At 42.7% G+C, this 27,222-nt stretch overlaps 1 protein-coding gene across 2 annotated transcripts in view; it reads right to left on the bottom strand.

The window, feature by feature from the left end:
• DGKZ (diacylglycerol kinase zeta) overlaps positions 1 to 27,222 on the bottom strand; it is a 187,703-nt gene that overhangs the window by 124,400 nt on the left and 36,081 nt on the right. Inside the window, exon 1 of one of the 2 annotated variants that reach the window (XM_063437885.1) lies at positions 13,514 to 14,016. The exons of the other annotated variant lie outside the window; for it this stretch is intronic. Within the exon in view, the coding sequence (XP_063293955.1) occupies positions 13,514 to 13,569 (56 nt within the window). The 5' untranslated portion in view covers positions 13,570 to 14,016. Of the gene's footprint in view, positions 1 to 13,513; positions 14,017 to 27,222 lie in introns of those variants that run through there. 2 annotated transcript variants of the gene reach the window in all.

The following is a 27,222-nucleotide window of genomic DNA, read 5'->3' as shown; positions in this document are numbered from 1 at the left end:
TATAGGGTGTTGATGTCATTAGACCACACCCCTTCTCATTACAGAGATGCACATCACCTAATATGCTTAATTGGTAGTAGGCTTTCGAGCCTATACAGCTTGGAGTAAGACAACATGCATAAAGAGGATGATGTGGTCAAAATACTCATTTGCCTAATAATTCTGCACTCCCTGTAATGTGTGCAGTATGTATGTATGTATGTATGTAGTAGTATTATATAATGTGTGCAGTATGTATGTAGTATTATATAATGTGTGCAGTATTTATGTAGTATTATATAATGTGTGCCGTATGTATGTAGTATTATATAATGTGTGTGCCGTATGTATGTAGTATTATATAATGTGTGCAGTATGTATGTATGTATGTCGTATTATATAATGTGTGCAGTATGTATGTATGTATGTATGTCGTATTATATAATGTGTGCGGTATGTATGTTTGTTTGTATGTAGTAGTATTATATAATGTGTGCAGTATGTATGTAGTATTATATAATGTGTGCAGTATGTATGTATGTATGTATGTAGTATTATATAATGTGTGCAGTATGTATGTATGTTTGTATGTAGTAGTAGTATTTTCCCCGGATATATCAATAGCAGCACTACGTATGGGTATAGCCCCTCCCCTTCTCAATTGGACAGGAACACCTCCTAAATAAAAGAGACTCCCCCTATACCCCCTCAGTCTTTTTTTCCTGTCCACTTCTCAGGGACAGTGGAGGTTGCATCTCCTAAAATTTTTCTTTTGTGACTTATTCGGGTCTAATTGTACCCCTGGCCCATGGGGAGTTCAGTCTCTCTCCCCATGGAAGCCTCAGGACACGGCGCCTCACCAAGGGCGACCCCCTGGAAGATTCTCCCCTTAGCGACCGGGGAGCTATGCTGCAGTAACTATATAGGTAGCAGCTGGATGTGCCAGACCCAGGGAGGTGGTAATTCCCACAGAAGGATTCACCTACTTGCTGCAAAAAATTTGGGCTTCTTGGCTTTCCCAATAATGATGGCCTGCCCTATCCTCAGGATGTAAGTGGCCGTGAATTAAGAACTTACCTGACCGGGTGCGGGCTCCTGTTTCCTTGTAGCTGATTCATTCCGGTCGTGGAACGCATGGTGGAACGCACGCTGATTTGCTAGCACTTCCGTTTTTTCGGCCTATCTTTTCCCTCTCTCCAGCAGTGGAACGCAGGTGGAACGCACGCCAGAGGAAGGCCAGCAGCAAGGGGTTTTACTTCCTGGTTCGGCATCCTATATTTAACCCCTTAAGGACACATGACATGTGTGACATGTCACGATTCCCTTTTATTCCAGAAGTTTGGTCCTTAAGGGGTTAAAGGGTAAGCACCTTTATTCTATCAGTATGCTGTTTGATGTATCTCTGCATAACTGGATTAAACTTCTGTATTCTGGCTGCAGGTAAGTTACATTTCTTGTCCTTTTATTATAGTTTCTCTATTCCCCAGTCCTTTTCAAGGCAATAATTGGTTGCTGGAAATTCAAATTTTTTTCCGGCTGCCCATACTATGGTTTCTCCCGGTCAGGCTTCAAGAAATAGGTCGCAATCTAAAGGTTCTGAGTAAGTCACTATCAAAATTTTAAAGACACAATAAATTTTTTTTTAAAAAGAGTGCATTTCAGACTTCTGACTGGAGGATTTTCAGTTCTGCCCACAGGTCCTCATACAAGAAAAAGAAGGATAAGACCCCCTTATGTGAAGCTTGTGACGACAAGGTGCTTCCTGGGAAAAGGCTCTGCTTAGCTTGTCTTAAAGCAGCAGCAGGCCATGCTGAACCGGATCCAGATGTTCTCTCTTACATCCGTCAAACAGTTTCAGAGGGTCTTCGACAGTCTGAGAGGGCTAAGAAAAGACGTAGATCTTTTAGCCCAGAGGAATATGCTGACTTAAGCTCTCACGAATATGTACCCCCGGTATTTGAGCAAGACGAGCTGTCATCTCAAGATGAAGAATATGGGGCCTCTCCTGTCTTTATAGACAGTGTGAAAATAGAAGCTTTAATCAAGGCAGTTCGTGATACCTTGGAGCTTAATGATAAGAGAGAAGAGGAACCAGCTTCTAGTAAGCATTTTGCTGACCTGAGAAGGCGCAATCCTACTTTCCCATTACATGAGACCATTGAGGACCTCATTAAGCAAGAATGGAAGAAGGCTGAAAAAGGAATCACTATTCAGGGTTGTTTTTCTAAACTATACCCTTTTAAGGCTACGGACAGTAACCATTGGGACCTTGCCCCAAAAGTAGATGCAGCAATTGTCCGATTAGCCAAAAAGACCACCCTTCCATTGGATGATGCCGGTACTTTAAGAGATCCAATGGATAAACGTATGGACTCAAATTTGTCCAAAGCCTATATAGCCTCTGGCTTTGGGCTTCGTCCTGCTGTAGCCTTGACATCTGTCTCTAGGGCCTTGAAGCAGTGGATGGATAACCTCGAAGAGGACATATCAAGTGGAGTCAGTAGAGCCAGGCTGCTGGAATCCTTAAGGAAAGTTAAGCTGGCTGTTGATTTTTCGTCAGAAGCTTCCATAGATTTGGTTAAAACCATCTCCAGAAGCATGGTCCTTACTGTAGTATCAAGACGTGCTCTTTGGCTACGTAATTGGGTGGCAGATAATTCCTCAAAAAATAGCCTGTGTTCCCTTCCCTTTCAACGAGAGATGTTCTTTGGCAAATATCTGGACGAATGTATCAAAAAGGCAGTATAAGGACGTAAGGCCTTTCTTCCTCAAGATAGACATCCTAAAAGATCCTTTCCGCAAGACAGACATTCCTTTCGGGACAAGGACTTTAGACAATACAGACCTGGTAGAGAGTTTTCCAGATTCCAATCCTGGAAAAGTGGTCTCTCCTCTTCCAAAACCACCCGAGGACGTGGTGGCAATGGTAAGCCTTCAAAGCAATTCTGATGGGATGCCAGTCCAGCCCTTGGGAGTGGGAGCAAGACTTCTTCACTCTACAAGGTCTGGGCTCCAGCAATACAGGACAAGTGGGTTTTGAAGACCCTAAAATCCGGCTACTACCTGGAATTCTCGACAAACCCTTATCTCCGGTTCATGTCTACAAGCATGCCTATGGAAACAGAAAAAGCAATGGCCATTCGGTCTTTTGTTTCTTCCCTTTCAGCAGAAGGAGTCCTGTTCCTGCAAAAGAAAGAGGATTGGGGGTTTATTCCAGACTTTTTCTCACTCCAAAAGCATCAGGGGAGTGGAGACCAATTTTGGACCTTCACAAATTAAACGAAAATCTGTATGTGAGAAAATTCGAGATGGAATCAGTAAGTTCCATTAAAAAAGTCATCTCCCCAGGTTAATCTCCAAAGACCTTCGAGAAGCTTACTTTCACGTTCCTATTGCTCCACCACACCAGAAGTTCCTGAGATTTGCAATTCACCATCAGCATTTTCAGTTTCAAGCCCTTCCCTTTGGCCTGAGCACAGCTCCCAGGACTTTCTCAAAGATTCTGGTTGCCTTGATAGCATATATCCGTCTGAAAGGCATCTCAATATTCCATTATCTCAACGACATCCTGATTCTCTCACACAGCAGAGATATTCTCCTTCTTCATCGAGATCGGGTTCTTTTATTTCTTCAAAGATTTGGATGGTTGGTAAACCTCAAGAAGAGCCAGCTTTCTCCCTCTCAAGTTATGATATACTTAGGGGCAAGATTCGACACAATCCAGTCACAAGTCTCCCTATCCTTGGACAGGGGGCTTCGTATTCAATCAAAGATCCTTCGTCTTCTGCCTCTGAACTCCATCCCGGCCCGGGAATTTATAAGCCTTCTGAAAAGTTTGTCCTCTACAATAGGCCTTACGAGATGGGCCCAGTGGCATATGAGGATTCCACAAGAAGGGTTTCTATCCCAGTTTGCGAACAAGGATCTGAATCAAGCAATCTCTTTATCATCAGAGATCAAGAAGGAACTGGCATGGTGGCTGATGAACGAGAATCTATATCAAGGGTGTCCTCTGAAAAATATCCCTTGGGTTACTCTCACGACGGATGCTTGCCAATCAGGTTGGGGAGCTCATTTGGGCCTTCTTAATGTTCAGGGGCAGTGGCAAAACAAACAGTATCCGCTATCCTCGAATGTTTTAGAGTTGCAAGCAGTCTTCCAGGCTCTTCTGCACTTTCCTTGTCTGAAACAAAGTTGGGTGAGAGTAAGGAAAGACAATACCTCTGCAGTTGCTTACATCAATCATCAAGGAGGTACAAAGAGCAAACGCTTAATGAAAGTGTTGACCCCACTTATGTCCTGGTCAGAGAAGAATTTCAAGGGGATAAAGGCAGTTTACCTTCCGAGAAAGAACAATCAAGTGGCGGATTTCTTAAGCCGAGTAACCCTGGATCCCACAGAATGGGAGTTAGCCCCTCTGGCATTCCAAAGCATAGTCCAGAAGTGGGGTTTTCCTCAGGTAGATCTGATGGCCACAGCGAAGAATCGCAAAGTGGGAAGGTTCTTCTCGCGTTACTTCGACCCTTTGGCGGAAGACCAGGATGCTCTCTGTTGCGAGAGGAAGTTCCATCTGGGGTATGTTTTTCCTCCGACTCCTCTGATTTTCCCCCTGCTAATAAGCATCCTACAGGAGCAAGTGACGATTCTCGCAGTGATTCCCTTCTGGCCCAGACGGCCTTGGTTTCCTCTGCTGCAGAAACTCTGAAATTCCCAGATCAACTCAGTCTCCTACAACAAGGTCCGATCTCTCACCCATCTCCTCAGTCTCTCAATTTAAGGGCTTGGAAATTGAGAAGCAACGTCTTTCCAGCAAAGGCTTCTCTTCTTCAGTAATTTATACTCTTCTGAATGCCAGGAAGAAATCAACTTCTTCAGCTTACTATCGTATTTGGGACATCTTCTGTAGCTGGTGTTTGGCACATAATATTTCTCCTTTGTCTCCCAGTATCTGTGACATCCTTCAATTTTTACAGGACGGATTTGACAAGGGTTTGAGTCGCAGCTCCCTAAAAGTGCAAATTGGCATTTGATCCAGATATTGCCAGATTTTTTCAAGCCATTCTCAAGCTGCGCCCTCCAGTATGGTCTTGCTCCCCTCCTTGGGATTTACCTCTGGTTTTACAGGCCTTATCTGATTCTCCGTTTGAGCCCTTGGAGAGTGTTTCTATACTTACTCTTACGTTGAAAACCGTTCTGTTGGTTGCCTTGACCTCAGGTAGAAGAATCTCGGAGCTAAGCGCTCTCTCCTGTGAGTCTCCCTTTTTGATTCTTCAGGAAGACCGAGTGATCCTTCGTACGATTCCAGCTTTCAGACCCAAGGTGGTTTCTGCTTTCCATATGAATCAGGATATCATTTTGCCAGCCTTTTTCCCTCATCCCTCATCGGAAGAAGAAGAGAAATGGCATCGTTTGGATCTGGTGCGCTGTTTATCTACATACCTGAACCGGACTTCAGACATAAGGAAGACATCTAGACTGTTCATTATTCCTTCAGGTTACAAGAAGGGTCAAGCCGCTTCTTCATCTCATATTGGCCGATGGATCATCTCAGCCATTGGTCAGGCCTACTCAGCCTCCGGAGTTCCTGTCCCTCAAGGCCTTAGAGCTCATTCTACCAGATCCTTGGCCGCTTCTTGGGCAGCTGCAGCCAACATTTCTGCAGATCGCATTTGTTCGGCAGCAACATGGTCCTCCTTCAACACGTTAATCAATCACTATCAGTTGGATGTTGTGCGTTCATCTACCACAGAATGTGGTAGAAGTGTCCTCTCTGCTGCCTTATAGTTTATGGATCAATAAACCGTATTTGCATGGATTTATGCGTTGTGGTTATTATTCTCCCTCCCTTACTCCTTTCAGCTTGGGTATAACCCATATGTAGTGCGGCCATGGATATATCCGGGGAAAACATAAAATTTATGCCATACTTACCGATATTTTCTTTTCCCGGATATATGCCATGGCAGCACTGCGATCCCACCCTCTTCTGAAATCATATGTTGTTTTGTGGCTTTAAACTAAGACTGAGGGGGTATAGGGGGAGTCTCTTTTATTTAGGAGGTGTTCCTGTCCAATTGAGAAGGGGAGGAGCTATACCCATACGTAGTGCTGCCATGGCATATATCCGGGAAAAGAAAATATCGGTAAGTATGGCATAAATTTTCTGATATTATATGTGTGCTGTTTTTATCTACACACTTTGCAATTTGCTGTACATTGTTATTGCAGTCGGCTGTTTAGTAAATAATCTCCTGAAACGTGAATTGATAGGAGTTCAAAATGAATTTAACATTTAAGGCCAATATAATTGGAAACATTCTGCTAGCTGTGAGATTTCCCTTCAGTAAAATTCACTGTTCAGTGAAAAAAACTATTTGAACTGACCCACTAGTTTATCCACTATTTGCTAAATCGTACTGAATTGAAAACCTCCCCGTCCATTACCCATTATATATGTCTGCACCACCACTGCCCATTACCCATGTCTCAGCCCCCATAACTTGGTCATTCCCCAGCATGAGTGTCCACCGCTAACCATTACGTGTCCCAGCTACCTTTAGCCTACGTCATCCCACATCATCCCTCACTACTCCAGTATGAGTGCCCCCCACTACCCATAACCCGTGTCCCTGCTCCCTTTAACCTAAGTCATCCACCGCTACCCCAAAATATGTCACCCGCACTAATCATAACCTGTGACCCAGCTCCCACTAACCTAGGTCATCCACCGCTACCACAAAATATGTCTCCCGCACTAATCATAACCTGTGACCCAGCTCCCACTAACCTAGGTCAGCCACCGCTACCCCAAAACATGTGTCCCACACTACCCATAACCTGTGACCCAGCTCCCACTAAACTAGGTCATCCACCACTACCACAAAATATGTCTCCCGCACTAATCATAACCTGTGACCCAGCTCCCACTAACCTAGGTCATCCACCGCTACCCCAAAACATGTCTCCCGCACTACCCATAACCTGTTACCCAGCTCCCACTAACCTAGGTCATTCACTGCTACCACAAAATGTCTCCCACACTAATCATAACCTGTGACCCAGCTCCCACTAACCTAGGTCATCCGCCGCTACCCCAAAATATGTCTCCCACACTACCCATAACCTGTGACCCAGATCCCACTAACCTAGGTCATCCATTGCTATCCCCTGCTATCTATTACATGTCTCAGCTACCTTTAACCTAGGTCATCACCCGCTTCTCCAGCATTTGCCCCCCACTACCTCTAACCTGTGTCCAAGCTCCCTCTAACATTGGTCATCTCATACTACTTACATGCGTTGCACCTACTACCCAGAAGATTTGTACCAACTACAACTAACCTTGGACCAACCATACTTGTGGATCTTTCGATTGAGATGGGATTAATATGAGTATTGGTGTGAAGGGGAGGGGTAAAAATTGGTGTTTACTCACTAAACTTGAGGGGTTTATTCATAAAACAGATACAGAGTCCTTAAGTTATGATTTGCTCATGTGACATATTGGCTTCAAACAGTCCTCCTGATCACCAACACACATGCTCTGTCACGTGGGAGAGTGAGGCACAGGACCTAATAGTAAACAGAAGTGAACTGAAAAACAAGTATCGAAATTGAAAATAAAAAATAGTGTTTCTTCCAAATGAGCCTACATTTTTCAATTCAGTTTTCAATTCTCTACAATACTCGATGTGTACGCCCTTAATCCCTTTTAATGCCAATTTTCGAAGACCCAGAAGGCCAGGTTTTACTCACTAAGATGGCTATTTTGGGGAATTGACAAGGGAACCATTTATTTTAGGCCAAAGTAGGTACATTATCATGTATTTTGAACATTGCTGCGAGGTATGTTGGTGTTATGTAAATAATAATTACATTTTGGTCCTTTTAAAATGTATAATTTGGATCCTTTTATGAACCTAATATTTAGCTTGCCTAATGTCCATATATACCTACCAGTTTATTCTATAATGAGAAAATATATTATTCATGTAATAACACTCTGTAATATGCTGACATCTGCAAATTGTGCATTAAATGACCAGGCCACGTTAATTATGTAAATAAATTAAGGATCGACAGAAGCCCTGAAATTATTAATAACAGCTTCATAGAACATTCTATTTATAACAACCCCCTAGGCTTTAGCTAGTTTTCTATCAAAGTACAAATGATTTCCCCAAAGGCCTAATCCCGCTGATTTGTAGGCCATCCTACTGCATGTCACATTATCAAATATCTCAACAAAATTTCACAGACTACCTTTGCAGACTGTCTGTTATCGGAGATCAAAATCACAGAGTGTTTCTTTTTTTTTTTTAATTATTGTTTTTGCGGTTGAGACATTACATCGCAATAAAGAATGACTCAAGATCAAAATGTAAAACTTAGAACATGCAAATGTCATGAAAATACACCCATTTGTCAATAGAATAAACTCAGATGAGAGATGAAGTGCTTTCGGTGTCTATAGTGTGCCTTGAAACCCTTACCCTACTTAGATACTGGGAGGGATCTGGGAGCAGTTCATTGGTATGATATTCCTGCATCCCAAAGTATTTTAGTAAGAAGTTGTATAAACGCCATAGCAGGTTGGAGCAGTGTAAATAATTAAAGAACATAACGTGGTGGGACTCAAAATCCAAAGGCGCTTTTTCCTAAATTGCAACCATTAAGCTTTGTTCAGTAGTGTCCAGTAGTGCAGGATAATGTACCTGGCGCTTGAGGTGATTTGGTAGGACAATAAACCTTTTCGTAAATAAATTGCTTAGGTTGCTTTGCCGAATCCAAAGTGTCCACTAGGCACCTAAAAAAGTTTATCTGTGGTTACAGAGCCTGAGACTCCCCTTATTTTGATGTTCTTCCACCTGCCCCTTTTGATGAGGTGAACAACACACAAAGTAAAGAAGGAATACATTGCTTGTATGTTTTGGACCATTTCCTCCAGGGAGAGCAGACCTTGTCTGAGGTTTAGGAGGTACTCTTAAGAGACCTGGTAGACAGCTTGGACCTCCTGCTTACTAAACAGCTTTGAATATCTGCAAATAAATTGTGGATATCCTGTTTAGTAGTTGGGGCTGCTCCATCTGACACCACCAAGGCAGCAACTGATGGGGCAGGTAAACATGGTAGAGGGTTTCAATCAATGGGACCATCTTCAGTCTGAGAAATATAGGCCTCTGAGTCCACGCGGAGTATAGTGCAGCAGGGTCCCAGGTCGAGTTCTTTAGTCATGGACATCTGCGGCTTCTGGAATCTCCAACCCATCTATGCCACTGCTGGAACCCGACTATGCAAGGTGCCATATAAGGGAGCATTGAAACTAATCCAGGCTCCGGCCAGATGAGCTGCTGCATGTAGGCCGCCTGCGTGCTAGATCTTTGAATGCCGTAGTGGGATTTTGGTCACAGTAGGAAAAAAGAAAGGCATTCTATCACTCTTGTAAACTCCTTGTAGCAATGCCCAACAAATCAAGGTTGAATGGGGAAGATTTCCCATTGAAAAAGGGCAGATTTAATCAAAGTTGCGAAGCATCCAAGAAAAGACATCTGCTGGGCTGCCAATAAGCTACCACCCTCCAAATCACAGTGTGCTTTATGCACTAAACAGTGACTTATGATGAACAGAAAATTGAACTGCACATTGGTATATTAACTTTAATTGCAAAAGGTATAAAATTTAAATCCAAATGGGAAAATGTGGGCAAAATAGCTCATCAGCAATATTTCTCCAACTCATCGATAGTTACAGCTTGGCTCTTTGAACTTCAATTGTACAATTTGTTTTTTATCCCTGAAAGTGTGAATTGTCAGGGATCTAGCCAAAACATTCAAACTAAAAACAACTTTTTACAGCTATGGTTATTTATTCATTCAAATTTCAGAATTTTTCCAATACAATTATTTTTGCCTAAGCTTTGAATTCACAAACAATGTATACTAAAGTGAATAATCCTAGATATTATTCACAGAGCAGTAGAGGGGGGACACTTTGACGAAAGCTATTCTGGCAAAATATTGAGACGTTTATTCAATAAACAGTCAATGGTGCTGAATTTAAAGCAGCAATGTCACTCTTGGGGTATTCTTTTGTAAAGATCTCGTAAGATATCAATTCAATGTGTGAAGGTGCCCGAAGGGGAAGCAAATAGGTTGCCCACCATAATTAATTGACTCCTTGTCAGTTTGTCTGCCATGAGCCGTCATTATTCATGTACCCCACTCATGTGTGAGAGTACAAAATGGGATCTATGGAGGATCCTTCAAGACCCCAGGTCTATTGTCTATCACGCAAGATGATTCCTGTTCACATCACTAAAGTGTAATTTTTGCTGAAGATTGACGAAGATAGACAATTACGGGAGAAGGGCCTCCTTTCTCTCATGTACAGTATCTCACAAAAGTGAGTACACCCCACACATTTTTGTAAATATTTTATTATATCTTTTCATGTGACAACACTGAGAAAATGACACTCTACTACAATGTAAAGTAGTAAGTGTACAGCCTGTATAACAGAGTAAATTTGCTGTCCCCTCAAAATATTTCAACACACAGCCATTAATGTTGGCAACAAAAGTGAATACACCCCTAAATGGAAATGCCCAAATTGGCCCCAACTAGCCATTTTCCCTCCCCGGTTTCAGACAAGGTTTTAGTTGTGAATGTGGAGCAGGTGTGTTAAATTTGGTGTTATCGCTCTCACACTCTCTCATACTGGTTACTGGAAGTTCAACATGGCACCTCATGGCAAAGAACTCTCTGAGGATCTGAAAAAAAGAATTGTTGCTCTGCATAAAGATGGCCTAGGCTATAAGAAGATTGCCAAGACCCTGAAACTGAGCTGCAGCACGGTGGGCAACACCATACAGTGGTTTTCACAGGACAGGTTCTAGTCAGAACAGGCCTCGCCATGGTCGAACCAAAGAAGTTGAGTGCACGTGCTCCATCAGTTGTCATTGCTGCAGAGCTTGAAGGGGTGGGGAGTCAGCCTGTCAGTGCTCAGACCATACACTGCACACTGCATCAAATTGCTCTGCATGTCCCAGAAGGAAGCCTCTTCTAAAGATGATGCACAAGAAAGCCCGCAAACAGTTTACTGAAGACAAGCAGACTAAGGACATGGATTACTGGAACCATGTCCTGTGGTCCGATGAGACCAAGATAAACGCATTTGGTTCAGATGGTGTCAAGCGTGTGTGGCAGCAACCAGGTGAGGAGTACAAAGACAAGTGTGTCTTACCTACAGTCAAGCATGGTGGTGGGAGTGTCATGCTCTGGGCCTGCATGAGTGCTGCCGGCACTGGGGAGCTACAGTTCATTGAGGGAACCATAATTGCCAACATGTACTGTGACATACTGAAGCAGAGCATGATTCCCTCACTTAAGTGACTGGTCTGTAGGGAAGTATTCCAGCATGATAACGACCCCAAACACACCTCCAAGATGATCACTGCCTTGCTAAAGAAGCTGAAGGTAAAGGTGATGAACTGGCTAAGCATGTCTCCAGACCTAAACCTGAACATCTGTGGGGCATCCTGAAACGGAAGATGGGGGAGCGCAAGGTCTCTAACATTCACCAGTTCTGTGATGTCATTATGGATGAGTGGAAGAGGACTCCAGTGTCAACCTGTGAAGCTCTGGTGAACTCCATGCCCATGAGGGTTAAGGCAGTGCTGGAAAATAATGGTGGCGACACAAACTATATTGACACTTTGGGCCCAATTTGGACATTTTCACTTAGGGTTGTACTGACTTTTGTTGCCAACGGTTTAGACATTAATGAATGTGTGTTGAGTTATTTTCAGGGGACAGCCAATTTACACTGTTATACAGGCTGTACACTTACTACTTTAAATTGTAGCAGAGTGTCATTTCTTCAGTGTTGTCACACGAAAAGATATAATAAAATATTTACGAAAATGTGAGGGGTGTACTCACTTTTGTTAGATACTGTGTATCTTGTGCTTTAGAGATTTCAACAGAGTCAAAATATTCTATATTTATGGAAAGCTCCATAGTGACAGAGATTTAATACAATCCTGCAATATTGTCCAGAATATCTAAGAATGTTCTGACACTGCTTTTTACCATTTTTCAATTTATCACAACGCGTTTTTAATGGAAAAAGAGAGAACTCCACAGGGACCTTCTCTGAACCAGAATTTCTGAGGAATTATCTGAGGCCGAAAGAGCCAAATTTGAAAAATAAATCTCTAACTCTCTTATCTATACCATAAAAAACATGTTTAACACAGAATATACAGATAAGAAGGGATTCAAAATTGTTTATTTATTTTTTTAGAATACAGTGAGGTGCACTAATGGTCTGATGTCTCCTGAAGATATCAGAATATCACCCTGAAACTCAATGAGCCTTAACAGAAAGCATGGAGCATCTTATTGTAACATTAAATTGATTACCTGCCTTAAAAGCCAGCTACCTTCCTCCTAGCAGTATGTTGAAATGTCTTTACACAGTCTCAAACAAATAATTTCTAATATCATCCAGTGCTCAGTTCTAATATACACTCTATGTCACCACCTCCACTGTCTTTCGTCTCCACTTTTCTGCCTGAAACTCAGCCGTCATAGCCTATTCTTAGTTTTTTTTGTTTGTTTGTTTTTGTTTTTTTCAGGGTAATTGTGTACAAAGGAATTACAAATTTGGGGGTAAAATACCCAAATTTGATTATTTCTCAAATTCAGCTATGTATCCAGCCCGGCTATTTTGAAGTCAGATTTGAAATTCCCCAGGATATAACTAATAATTCCCACTTTGGTGATTAACCCGATTTACGGGCAGATGGTATACACAAGCCGTTCATAATCAGTTCACATCTCCCACTCCCTGTTCTCACTTACACATGCAGTGACCATATTTCCTCTCTGTCATAAATTTGAATTTCACAAGAGTGACAGATCACAGGGCGATCAAGGCATACTTCAATGAGAGAAAAACTTCAAGAACCTTTTTACGATCATCTGCAGCTTATAAATGTCACGTACGGTGCCATCCTTACTAAAGAGATCGGTAACATGTATACTGAGACATTCTAACTTAAATTACTTGCCAGTTTCAATTCGTCACCAGATGGGAATCACAATTTTAATGCCGAGACATAAAGAATTCATACTTAACGACTGTATAAATATATCATATCCCCAAATCAGGGTTATTCACTAAAACGTGAATTGTCGGAAACTTTTCCCAAACCGTCTGTTTTCAGTTTGCCTGCTTGTGCCTTCATTTTAAAATTCACATCGATTTCCCAATAGCTAACACTTTATAGTAAATAACCTTGTTAGTGCTCGTGGCACACGTGGCGCTGGTTGAAAACCACTCCTACAAGCAGGGCACTATAACCACTACAGCTCATGGTCCTGGTTGTGGTCCTATGAGTCTATGGGCGCATTCCCACAGTTTACTGTTAAACTGTTTTAGAGTGGTCTGACAAAAATAGATGCTTTATCCACTCCCCCTGCACTAATTGCACTGCACTGCTTCCTGTACAGCAGTGTCCCTTCACACTGACCTCTGATCATTCTCCGGTTCAACCTGAGGAACATCCCACGAATACCTCTTCCACATGAGCACAGTCTGACTTTGTCGTTCTTTCAAGTTAATCCTCCGGTCACTGATTCCTCTTTGTCGTTAAGTGTTTCCTTGTATCCCCCATCACAAGATTTCAGTCTTCCTGATTTTTCAAACCCGTTTAGTGTTCAGACAACTTCTCCCATCACCTTGCGACATCTTCACCCTTCCAGCTACTCACTTCCTCAATTAAACGCCCCTTCTTGCCAACGTCTCTTTCTGTTTTCACCTTTTTGTTCATCTAACAAGTTCGTTCACAGTTTTGCCCCCTCTAGTCCCAGCCCACTCCTCTCTGTATTCACAGCTCACATCTCCTCACTAGTCTCCCTCTTATTACATGCTCGATCTTCTGTCGCCTGACGACCCAATTTGTCCCTCTCCACATACGGTTCTGTCTCTCTCACCCTCTCTGCTCTTTGTCTTTCTCGATACTCTTGAGTTCTTTCCCCCTCTCCTTACAAGCTTTTCCTGTGACTCTTCTTCTCGTACTGATATTTTGGTAGATCCTTCCTGTTTTTTTAACACTTCCTTCTCTAATTTGACTTAGATTTTTGCTACGTTGCCTCCCCCTGCCTGTTCAGCGAGCAGAATAACATATATCTGCATGTGTGGTGGTGTCGGTAAAGAGATGTATGTGACAGGTGTTGCTTCAGCACTAATTCACGGAGACAGCAGCCACTGCTTTAACCGAGCCACCCTCTTCAGACCTTCCAATATGCAGCATGCTGACGGATACAATGCTTGGCCAAGGAGCCACCATTAGTAGCTCTAACTTACCAAGTGCTTTCATGCAATCATGATGGTTCCTTAACGCATCACTGGATCTATATTATTTATAATTATGTATAATTAACTAGGAGTATTTAAAGTAAGGTCTTTCACTAAACTGAAAATTCAACGTGAATTTCACATTTTAGACTAAAATAACCAAAGTAGAAGAATAGCTGCTTTGGAGAATTTTTCCCAATTCAGCTATTTTTGCCTTAAACTTTACATTTACTTTGAATTCTCACTTTAATCTTACTTGTAAGATTGTTTGCATTTTATTAAGTTAAGACTGTGAATAGAGACACGTATTTTTCCATTTAAACCACATATAGGCAACCTCCTGCATTAAGTATGATAAAGACTAGTGCGGAATCATGGGACTTGTAGTTCACCACCTTCTGTGCACCTGTATACTTGCCAGCATCTGACAACTCTTAGGATGCAATCAGGTTGTGTTATACAGCCCTCGCCACACCTTCCCTGGGTGTGACTCACACAGCCTTCATGAAACAAATGTTTCCATTATCAATCAGAGGTTAAAGGACCACTCTAGTGCCAGGAAAGCATACTCGTTTTCCTGGCACTAGAGTGCCCTGAGGGTGCCCCCACCCTCAGGGTCCCCCTCCCGCCCGGCTCTGGAAAGGGGAAAGGGGTTAAATCTTACCTTTTTCCAGCGCTGGGCGGAGAGCTCTCCTCCTGCTCTCCTCCTCCGATCCGCCTCTTCTCCTCCCCGTCGGCTGAATGCGCACGCGCGGCAAGAGCTGCGCGCGCATTCAGCCGGTCACATAGGAAAGCATTCATAATGCTTTCCTATGGACGCTTGCGTGCTCTCACTGTGATTTTCACAGTGAGAATCACGCAAGCGCCTCTAGCAGCTGTCAGTGAGACAGCCACTAGAGGACATAGGGGGAAGGCTTAACCCATTCATAAACATAGCAGTTTCTCTGAAACTGCTATGTTTATGAAAAAATGGGTTAACCCTAGCTGGACCAGGCACCCAGACCACTTCATTAAGCTGAAGTGGTCTGGGTGCCTAGAGTGGTCCTTTAACCGTTAAAAGTTTTAAATTCCTGCTCTGTAAATTAAACTTTAATCAGACACAGGAGGCTTCTGCAGGGTGTAGAAGGTTATTAACAGAGCAGGAGATAAGAAATTATAAAACAAACAGAATTTGTAGTAAAGGAAGTTTAAATATTAGATCTCACTTCACAGGAAGTGTTTAGGAAGGATGTGCAAGCCACTTGCAGGCAGGTGTAACTAGGGTTTTATAAACAAAGTGATTTGACTCCTAAATGGCAGAGAATTTAGCAGTGAGACTGCAGGGGAGTGATATATTCACCAAAACTGCTTCATTAACCTAAAATTGTTTTGGTGACTATAGTGTTCCTTTAACACAGCTGCTCACATAACTTTAGTGCTCCATTCAAATGGACACAGCAATATACAGTAGGATGTAAAATAAAAATAAAAACGGGCTACACATATAGGTGCAAACGTGAGTCTCAAATTTAGTAAGGTGAACACAGCCCACAAATATGAAATTTCAGCTTAAAGGGATCCTATAGTGCCAGGAAAACAAAGCTGTTAAAAAAAACAAAAAAAACCTTCAGCCACTTACCTGAATCCAGAGTCGATGTCCCTAGGTGCTGGGTCAGGCTCCGTCCATGCTCCTCCCCCTCCGACGTCAGCCGGCGAGGGAGACCTAATGCGCATGTGCATTAGACCTCCCCATAGCAAACCTCCCCATAGCAAAGCATTATTCAATGCTTTCCTATGGGGAAAATCTGACGCTGGAGGTCCTCATGCAGAGCGCCACTGAGACAGCCACTGAGGGAAGACTTAGAGCTGCAATGTGATCTGCAATGTTTTAAATTGCAGCACTAGGTGCAAAAGGGACACAGCACCCAGACCACTTAAATGAGCTGAAGTGGTCTGGGTGCCTACAGTGTCCCTTTAAACTGATTTACTCAGGATAATAACGGAGTAAATTCCATTTATCCCCTAAAAATTCTTATACGTATGAATTTTAATTATTATTATTATTATTTTGTATTTTTTTTACATCATGTCACAAAGTCCTCTCAGCACAATTATTTAATGTTGCCATTACAGACACAGTATCTGGTGGGAAAGAGTAGAGGTGCTCCATCTCACGTGAAGAAGCTGCCCTGCACACCTGACATGCACAGCAAGTCTATTAGTCATCGTCAGAAGCTGACTGTCAATCTTACCACTTCCTCCACCAATCACCTGTTTGCAAACAGGACTATAATACTTTAAATAGTGGAAACTGTGTTCACTGCAATATTTACCCTTGTTTTTCTGTAAGAAGTAATTAGGGAAAGCCGGGATCAGTGATATTGTTATTAACGCCAGATATTTTGAGTTCAGAACATGACAAATAGGGGAAACGGCAGAGCCATACAGACACTCACTGACACAAAGAAACAACACTCGGCTGTGGATTCTCAGCCCTTCTTTAAATCTCCTGGACCTGTATGGTTTCTCTTTCTATTTAATGTGCCCTCTCCTTAAAGGGACACTCCAGACCCCTACAGCACTCTAACTGCAGAAATGTTTTAAATATGAAGAGCGGTCAACTGGTCCCGTCAGTGGCGGACTAAGCTGGGCCGAGCAGGCAGACCATGGTAGAGGAGTCTCTGTTCCCCTACCTGGTATAGAAAACACTGGCTCTTCCGCCGTGGACCACCAACTGAGCAGGTGAGGCTGAGCAGTCACAGCATAGGGAAGGGGCTAAAGAGGGCACAGGAGAGGTGGAACACAGAAAGGCACAGCTTAGGGTGGCTAAAGAGAGCACAGGAGGGGGACAAAGAAGAGTACAGGATGGAGGGGGCTAAATAGGACACAGGAGGGGGACAAATGAGGAGTGGGGGTTAAAGAAGGACACAGGAAGGTAGGAGGGCTAAAGAGATCACAGGAGGGGGACAAAGCATGGCACAGGATGGGGCTAAAGAGGGCACAGGAGGTGGGGCAAAGCTAAAGAGAATGGGGGCTAAACGGCAAAGGAGGGGAGGAGGCAAAAGAAGGACAAGGTGTAGAGGGGGCAAAAAATGGCACAGGAGGTGAGGGGGGGGGAATACACACCGAGTGGCTGGGACAGAGAGAGACACATGGAGGGTGTGAGAGGGGTACAAAGAGACACATAAAGGGGTTGGGGGAGAAACACGCACAAAGGGGCTGGGGGTGACAAGACACACAGAAGGGCTGGGGAGAGGAGATACACAGAGGGGAAGGGGGAATAAGAGACACAAAAAGGAATTTGGGGAGAAAAATACATCTGCTGGGGGAAGTGAAATACCGGGCATGGTAGTGTAAAACTAATGTTGGCTGTGCCATTTAGTATACAAGGGACTAATGGGTCAATCATGGCCAGACTCCCTACATAACATGCTTCATAGCTCTCTAAAAAGTCTACTCCCTCCACCCAAGCTTCTAGTATTGCAGTTCTGTTACTTTTTACATTGGTCTCACTTCATTACTCTTATCTATTCCTGTACTCATCTGTATCAGAACCCTGCATCGCTCCATATCCAGGCCGTGGGCATTGCCTACTATAGCTCACAAAGAGGTTAAAATAGTCTCTCCATCATTCCGTGATACGCCATTATCCTCATCTTACATTTCCTTATTGCTCATCCACATTAAGTAATCAAATTAATCCTGTGCCTGCATCCTCCGACTCTTATACCAAACAGACTAAACAAATAATATCATCTTTATTCAATTATTTCATTCAGTACAGCTTAATCATGGTCTAGAATATTTGCACTTGCCTCTATTAGCCGGGTCATGGTCAGCAAATCTCATAGTCCAATCTCTAATTTTTAATTTAGATGAATAAACCTTTCAAATTACCGTAAACTAGAACAAGGAGTGAAAGACATTCTGAGTCAACTAAAGACATGAAAGTAGATATTAGAGACACCCAAAAATAAAGATCAAATACACTATTCATTTCCTTTAAATGAGCACTACAGCGTTAGGAATACAAACCTGTCCCTATATATACAAAGAATGACTTTTCCACCAGCGCAGTGTAATATAACAACTTGTTTGTTTAGTCCACATTGTGGATTTTTATCTAATCGCTTTTGTTGTTGCTTAGCTTTGTTAACTATGGCAGCAACCAGGGGAGCGCCCCGGCACGTCATGAACGCACGCGCGATGACATCATCTAGTGGGGACGGAGTCAGGCGCCAAGTAAGAATTCAAACCATTAACAAATTGGTTGACTACCTACATTGGCGGGACCCAAGGGCACTCATGGCTGCATAACTTCTCCAGGGCTGTACCTTTTCTGTGGAACTCCCTTCCCTTATCCGTTAGACTTTCACCCAGTCTCCACTCCTTCAAAAAATCTTTGAAAACACACTTCTTCAGCAAAGCATATAACTTAAATTGTTAGCGGGTTTTCATTCCACACCCCCCTGACTCCTCTACTGCAACTGTCAAAAATAAGTTCTCAATGAATACTTTTCTAGCAACCTATTTCATTACCCCTACTTGTACCCTTTGTGTCACTATACCCCACTCCCTCATTGAGCAGGGCCCTCCACCCCTCTGTTCCCGTGCGTCCATTTGTCTGGTTACAATTAGGTGTTTGTTAATCCACCCATTGTACAGCGCTACGGAATTTGCTAGCGCTGTATAAATAATAACTACAACAGATTTATGTAGTGGTTATGGTACTTAGTGTTCTATACATTTTGTAACTTGGATTTTAATTAACTCCAATTAAACCCGTATATGTGTGAAGACATTAATTAGCCGTGGAGCTATTGTCATTTGTCAATTGTATCTTTGTAATGTTATACGTAATGTATAACTAATTTCACTGCTGTACAGTCACATGTTTATGTCCTGTTTAATGGAAGCAGTGAATGAAAGAGGTGGAAGGATGCTGAACTACATTCTCTGAGGCCTGCACACATACAGTGTTCTCAAAATGACAATTATCGCATTATTCATTGATGCACTCTGCTAATTATTTAAAAGAAAGCTAATTATAGAGCGTTCGGTAATTTATAAAAGGCTGTTTGACACATCTAAAGTAGATGTGCTTGTTTTTGCTTTTTATTTATTTATATTTCAGTGAAAATGAATGAGAGAGAATAAAAAAGACATCATCACATTTTGATTATTTTCTTTTCTCTCTATTGAGTCAAGTTAGACTTTATTTTTTTTAAGTGGAGGTTTGTGATCTCAGAGAAGCTTTGTGTCGTCTACCCCTCTTATTAGCTGGCCAATATCTTTCCTCTGAGTGTATTATCTCCCAGAAACCACTACACATACACCGCACACCATAATATGGGGTCAGGGAGTTTAAAGCAGCTCTGTCACATAAAACTTAGCTTTGCTCAATCGATTCGTATTTTCTTGCTATTTCTCAACCTGTTCTATTTTTATTCTTGCTTCTATTTGTCTCAAAATATATAAGGCATAGTAGGTACTACGTATTTTCTTATACTTGACAGAACTTGATCACGGGTGAAGCTTAAAGGACCACTATAGTGCCAGGAAAACATACTCGTTTTCCTGGCACTATAGTGCCCTGAGCTCTGCTCCTCCTCTCCGCCTCCGATCCTCCCTTTCGGCTGAATGCGCATGCACGGCAAGAGCTGCGCGCGCATTCAGTCGGTCGCATAGGAAAGCATTTACAATGCTTTCCTATGGACACTTGCGTGCTCTCACTGTGATTTTCACAGTGAGAATCACGCAAGCGCCTCTAGCGGCTGTCAGTGAGACAGCCACTAGAGGATTTAGAGGCTGGCTTAACCCTTATATAAACATAGCAGTTTCTCTGAAACTGCTATGTTTATATAAAAAAGGGTTAAACCTAGCTGGACCTGGCACCCAGACCACCTCATTAAGCTGAAGTGGCCTGGGTGCCTAGAGTGGTCCTTTAAGGCAAGTTCCAATTTTCCCATAATGCTAACCCCCCGCCCCCTCCTCCCCCGGTTCTTCATGTCCAAACGCGTCAAAGATCTGGAGTTTACTCATGCTCAGCCCACCATGTGACTATTCGACGTGATGGGTGGACTGTGCATGCGCGAGAACTAACAAAGGGTAGACAAAGGTAGAGACCCACGGTCACTGCCAGACATTAGAAGATAACTGCGACTGGAAACAAGACCCAATAATGAAGAAAATAAAAAATGACATGGACCCGAAACAAACAAGCACATTCACGGGACAGTGAGGGTACAATGGGGGTGGGGGGAAGGGATAAAAAATCCCTATGACAGAGACTCTTTAATTCACCATGTTTCGCACTTAGTGTAGTATTGCACAACTTATACAGCTTAGATTTAAGTGACGTGGTTGCATTACGGCATTTTTTTATCATTTGTGCAATTTATTCCCCCTACACTTCCATAAAAGTATTTAATCTGATCCTTTACTAATTTCAGCATGACTCCTCGACTTCTTTAAACTTCTCTTTTTTTACACAAAAACACCTTAACTGAACATAGTTTTGTTCCTTAAATAGATTTGTAAATAGCAAGAGGTCCATACTCATACGTTTTTTTATAAAGGTCACTTTGGACAATTTTGACTGGTAGCTGGTAAATGAAACATTTTGGAATCCCCTGAACAAAATCCAGAAATAAAACATGGAGCCATTGTGGCAGGAGTTGAAACAAGTAGTTGCTGCTGGAAAAAAAACACAAATATCACTAATTTCAAGCAGTCCTCGAATGGATAAGAATCATTTTTTTGCTGTAAATTATCGCACTGAAAGGGTCGGCTTATAATGTGCTGCATTTAATGATAAGAATCAGTGTGTAAACATCTGTGTACCATAAGGAGCACAGGTTGTTATGGTGCTTGGAGATTCTCGTTAATATTTATATGGTTGTAGTAAGTGGTAAATTCAATAAAATGCAGTAAATAAACCAGCTGCCAAACCAAGATAAGAGCGTTAAAGCAATTATCCACTTGAGATTTTATCAGTGGTTTTGTGACACATTTTGCATGTGAAATGTAACACTTCCCTCCAATAAATGTTGCCTACTGCTGTAAGTACTAACCGGTTTAGCACTGTTTTAACATAAATAAATAAGATGAAACTACAATGTTGATGAGGAAATGTCACCTCAGTCATTGCTAGTTACCACAACAGGAACTTGTGGAGAATTGGCCAAACAAGGCACGTTGAAAACGTAACCAACTCCGCTATACCGTCAAAAAATAATAAATTTTTTACATTTCTCAATTTAGTGAATAAGTCCAACTGTTATTTTGTGATAAAATGTAACTTGTCAGAAATTCACCAGGAAAAAAGCACAATTAAGGCCAAAATAGTCAAGCTAAAAAAATAGTGAATTTGGAAAAGCTATTTTGGCGGTAAAGTTACTAAATCCCTTGAATGAATTTGTGAAGAGTTCCGATTAAGTAAATAGCCATGTGAGGTTTATTCAATGACGCCAGAATTGTAGAGGATTTTAATCCAAATGGCAAAATTTAGACTGAAAAAGCCCTGCTGGTACTATAGCCGAGTTGTAGAATTTTTCTGACTGTTCTCACATTTGATATGTTGTTTGTTTTTCTCCTGTGTTCCTTTACCTCCTCTTACTAGATCATGAATACATTTGAGCAGGAAATTCTTGTGTCTGTCGACATTACTTTTGTAATTCGATGACTTTGTTTGGCAAAATAGAAATAATAAGCTAATAATATGTTGAAAATTAGCTTTTTTACAAAATGCATTTGGGAGCGTAGGGCAATGTTTCGACTAACAAAGAGTCTTCATCAAGCCTTTTCTGCATTGGTGTATACTCTGTGCCGGGAACCTGCTTTATTTTTTATTTTTGAGTCTTAAACTTAACGAGGATCCAAAGGAAGTGAGCATATGCATGCCCTGATTTTTATTTTACCATAGTAATATGTCGTTCATTATCACAAATGATTACAATATTCAATTACTTATCTTCACAAACAATCCGCATTGAAATTGTCTTTCAAGAGAATTACTTACAAGAGAACTCCTACAATAACTAATTATAAAGCTTTTAAACAAAAGAAACAAAGAGAAAATAAAAACAGCCCTTTTTAAATATATTTTCAGAAATCATTTTATTGACGGGAAGCTATGTTGATCATTACATAACCCCCGTAGCTCTGAATCAATGCACCCTGGATCGATGCACTCTTAAAGGACGCGATTTCAATAGACGCTCGTTTATTCAATGTGTTCTCAGTTGTCAAGTCAAAATCTATTTCACATGTCATGAAAAAATGGTGGCAAAATCACGATAAACCACTTGTGAACCACAGCTGCCTCGATTTCTAGCCAGCCATAAGTATATCCTGTTATCTGCTGTAAAATTTACTCTTCCTGAAACATTGAATACATTAACAAGCACCAATAATTTGTGTTTATTCACGTTTATTCACATGATGCACGATTTTCTTTCAAATGTATGTTAAAGGGACACTCCACTGTTTAGCAGATATACCCCAAATGAAAACTTCAATGCATTTAATTATGCATTTTTTCTTTGGGGATATATCTAAAAACAGCTTACACAAACTGCAGTCTCTTTTTTGCAATCCCACCCAGACTTTCTGTGGCTGTCCAATCACAGACTTCCCAATACAGCTCAATTAGAAGTCTCTGCAAGGCAGGTGCTCTGGGCAATTCCTTCCTTCTGAGTTTAGCTCCACTGAGCTAATTAAACCAGGAAGTAACAGGACTGGTTATCCAATTGACAGTCAGTGGGCGTGGAGTTAGGTTAACCCCTTAAGGACCAAACTTCTGGAATAAAAGGGAATCATGTGTGACGTGTCCTTAAGGGGTTAAATTATAAAAGTGTCCATTTCTATTGATATGTGTACTTTTTGTAAAATAAAAAAAGAGGACACACCGGTAAAAAAAAGCTTGCCTCTCCTCCTGCTGTCCAAAGCGAGACACCTCAGAGCCTACCTGCTGTTCACCGCCACAAGCGCACAGTTCCACACACGTTCCCAGAGAGGTGCAGCACAAGAGAAGGCGCAGGAACCCGCCGCAACGTATTTGCGGTCATCCGCCCCGCCTGCAGAGGAATAGGCGCTTTCATACAGAGCGTGTCCATACTGTTCTGAAAGCCTACTTATCATACTGCTGTGAGCGCACGACTGCGAGTCTTCAGAAGCGAACTCCAGCTGATACCCATATTGTCTGCCTGAGAAGTATAGGATTGGAGTCTCTGGGACCTCAGGCTTCATTGGAATGGCTGACAGTAGTGATGTCGCGAACATAACATTTTCGGTTCGCGAACGGCGAACGCGAACTTCCGCAAATGTTCGCGAACCGGGCGAACCGCCATAGACTTCAATAGGCAGGCGAATTTTAAAACCCACAGGGACTCTTTCTGGCCACAAAAGTGATGGAAAAGTTGTTTTAAGGGGACTAACACCTGGACTGTGGCATGCCGGAGGGGGATCCATGGCAAAACTCCCATGGAAAATTACATAGTTGATGCAGAGTCTGGTTTTAATCCATAAAGGGCATAAATCACCTAACATTCCTAAATTGTTTGGAATAACTTGCTTTAAAACATCAGGTATGATGTTGTATCGATCAGGTAGTGTAAGGGTTACGCCCGCTTCACAGTGACAGACCAAACTCCCAGTTTAACGCACCGCAAACAACCGCAAACAGTCCATTTGCACAAACGCAAACTCCCCATTTGCACAAGGTTGGATACCAAGCTAGCCATGTCCCGTTCCTTGTCCTCACTGATGTAATTGAAGGTCTCTTCCTCCACCCAGCCACGTACAACACCAAGGGTCCCCGAAAGGTGACAACAAGCCCCCTGGGACGCCTGCTGTGTTTGGTCTTCCACCTCCTCAAAGCCACCTTCCTCCTCTGACTCCTCTTCTTCAGACTCTTCTCTCTTTGCGTTGCCTCTCTCTGCGTTATTATAAGGTGTGTTAAGTAGTACTATTCCTATCAGTTTAATCCCTGTTATGTCCCCTATCAGAAGACAACCCTGAAGAAGGTCCCAGCGGGATTTCACCAACTAATGATAAAGAAGAAGCTACAGGTTCCAGCCCTGACAGAGACTGGCGGACAGCGCCAGAAACACAGTTGGTCCCTTCTACCTCTGCTCCTTCTCCTTCTTCCCCCTCATCTGGATTGAATCCTGAAAGTCCCAGCTTTGTCCCTCATTCACCAGTTAGACTCTAACTCTATACGAGGATCTGGACCTCTGTCTACCAGATCCCTTCCCAATGGTGTGGGCGAAAGACCCTGTAATGAAGAAATTAGTGGACAACCACCGAGCAACCTAGGTAGAGGCAGAAAAAATCGGAGGGCCCCGAGATTCTTGACCTATGACAACATTGGGGAACCCACATATTCTCAGAACCCCCACACATGCACTAAGTTAATCAATGTATTGCATACTTTGACTGAAATATTGAGTGATAGAATTTCCCTGTATTAGATTGTATTGTACCATCTTGTTAAACGGTTATAAACCAGATGGACTGCTCTTGCCAGTGGAAGGCAAGGATTCTACAGAGGGGAGGGTGTAACAGACTGCTATATTTTACTGTTTTTACTTTAAGTTTTGAGATATTGAACTTTGCCCTTTGCCCTGTCTTGTGAGCAGGAGGGGCTAGGATGGCAGGAAGAAGAGGACAGGGGAGAAGCCATGTTCTCTGAGTCTGCCATAAATAAAGTGTGTTCCTACCTGTTTATATGGTCTATTACTGCTGGGACAGTGAGATAATAACAGGGGGAGGCTAATGCACTGCAACTACAAGAAGTTGGAGACTCTCTACTGCTCTGCTAGGAGAATTAGAAGACTGACATTTTATGTCCAACTCCTTCCTGCAGGAGTGTGAATGAGCTCTTGCATCCTGCCAGCAGAAGGAAGAGAAAGGATTGCCATTGCTGTTCTGCTGCTGTCCTACATCCTGCTGGATCTCTCTGGAGATATCTGCAGTTACAGAAGTCACTCAAAGGTCCTGTCTCCAGAGATTGCTTCAGGATTCTCCCTTATAACTGTACCTGGGTAGCGCTACCTACACCTAAGGGCCCCAACGTTGTGCACATAATTTACCTGCAGGTACCTAGAAGTTTAACTGTTCAGATGTAGTTATTAATATTAAAAGGAGAAGTTTGTTGTCTGCATTCCTGCTGCTAAAGACTCCTGTGACTGTGTTTAACATTAGCCAGGAACTGCGTTGTTATATGTGGCTGTTATATGTGTATCCCTTTGACCACAATACAGTGTGTATTCCCATGTCTGTATTTATTTCATGTCTCGGAGGTATTAAGTGGAGGGTACTCATCTACTCAGTGGGGTGGATTCCCCATAAATAGAAGTTGCACTGAGTGGAGGCACTGCGTCAGAACAAGATGTCCCGATCTCCCAACTATAGCGGAGGCTCAGGATCCCTGTCAGCCACAGAAGAAGGTGTAACTGCTGCTAGCTACAGCTTGTTGCCAGGAGCAGGGCAAAAAAGGGTTACAGGGTTACAATGGCATCGATTTTAGGAACCGGGAGATGGAAAAAGATGCTTGGTCGGTCCTCCTTCTTCAAATTTGGGGCACTCTAATGTGCAATCTAATGTGCCACCAGATAGGAATGGTGTGTTAAGTAGTACTATTCTTATCAGTTTAATCCCTGTTACGTCTCCTATCAGGGGACGTGTATATAAGGCATCGATTTTAGGAAGCGGGAGATGGAAAAAGATGCTTGGTCGGTCCTCCTACTTCAAATTTGGGGCACTGCGCGTGCAATCTAATGTGCCACCAGATAGGAGTGGTGTGTTAAGTAGTACTATTCCTATCAGTTTAATCCCTGTTACGTCTCCTATCAGGGGACGTGTATATAAGGCATCGGTTTTAGGAACCGGGAGATGGAAAAAGATGCTTGGTCGGTCCTCCTACTTCAAATTTGGGGTACTGCGCGTGCAATCTAATGTGCCACCAGATAGGAGTGGTGTGTTAAGTAGTACTATTCTTATCAGTTTAATCCCAATGTCACGACTACTAGTGTGGTCCAGCACGCAGAAATATGTAAACATATACATAGGCAAGAAAAGGAAAATAAAAGGACAGAGCGTAAACCGGACCTTAGAATGGCTGGACTAATATGCTAGAGACAGAGAACAGTCAAAGGGAAAGCCGAGGTCAAGGAAGCCAGAAAATACACAATACCGTTTACACAAGCCAAGTCAGGGAAACCAGAATTCAGAATAACCAGGGAAAAGCCAAGATCAGGATACCAGGAAATCAGATTCACAATGATAAAGCACTCTCAGAAAACCAGGAACAGGAAACCACGACAGGGCAAGGTACTGGGGTGAGCTAGGGATTTAAATATCACGCGACGGGCCGGCAGCCGCGACACCGTGTGACGTCCCCCTCATCAGGCCTTTTTTAGTCGAATGTATCGCCCACTGTCAGTCCCTTCGGGATCCATCCCTCATTCATCTTAATAAAGGTGAGGTAATCTAGACTTTTTTGACCTAGGCGACTTCTCTTCTCAGTGACAATACCTCCTGCTGCATTGAAGGTCCTTTCTGACAGGACACTTGAAGCGGGGCAGGCCAGAAGTTCTATCGCAAATTGGGATAGCTCAGGCCACAGGTCAAGCCTGCACACCCAGTAGTCAAGGGGTTCATCGCTCCTCAGAGTGTCGATATCTGCAGTTAAGGCGAGGTAGTCTGCTAACTGTCGGTCGAGTCGTTCTCTGAGGGTGGACCCCGAAGGGCTGTGGCGATGCGTAGGACTTAAAAAGCTCTGTATGTCCTCCATCAACAACACGTCTGTAAAGCATCCTGTCCTTGCCGGCGTAGTTGTGGGAGGAGGAGGATTACTTTCACCTCTTCCCCTGTTAGATTCCCGTTGTGCTGTGACATCAC

Source organism: Pelobates fuscus, chromosome 12 (assembly GCF_036172605.1).
Source record: "Pelobates fuscus isolate aPelFus1 chromosome 12, aPelFus1.pri, whole genome shotgun sequence".
NCBI classification, from domain to species: domain Eukaryota; kingdom Metazoa; phylum Chordata; class Amphibia; order Anura; family Pelobatidae; genus Pelobates; species Pelobates fuscus.
This window is presented reverse-complemented; position numbering and strand designations above follow the sequence as displayed.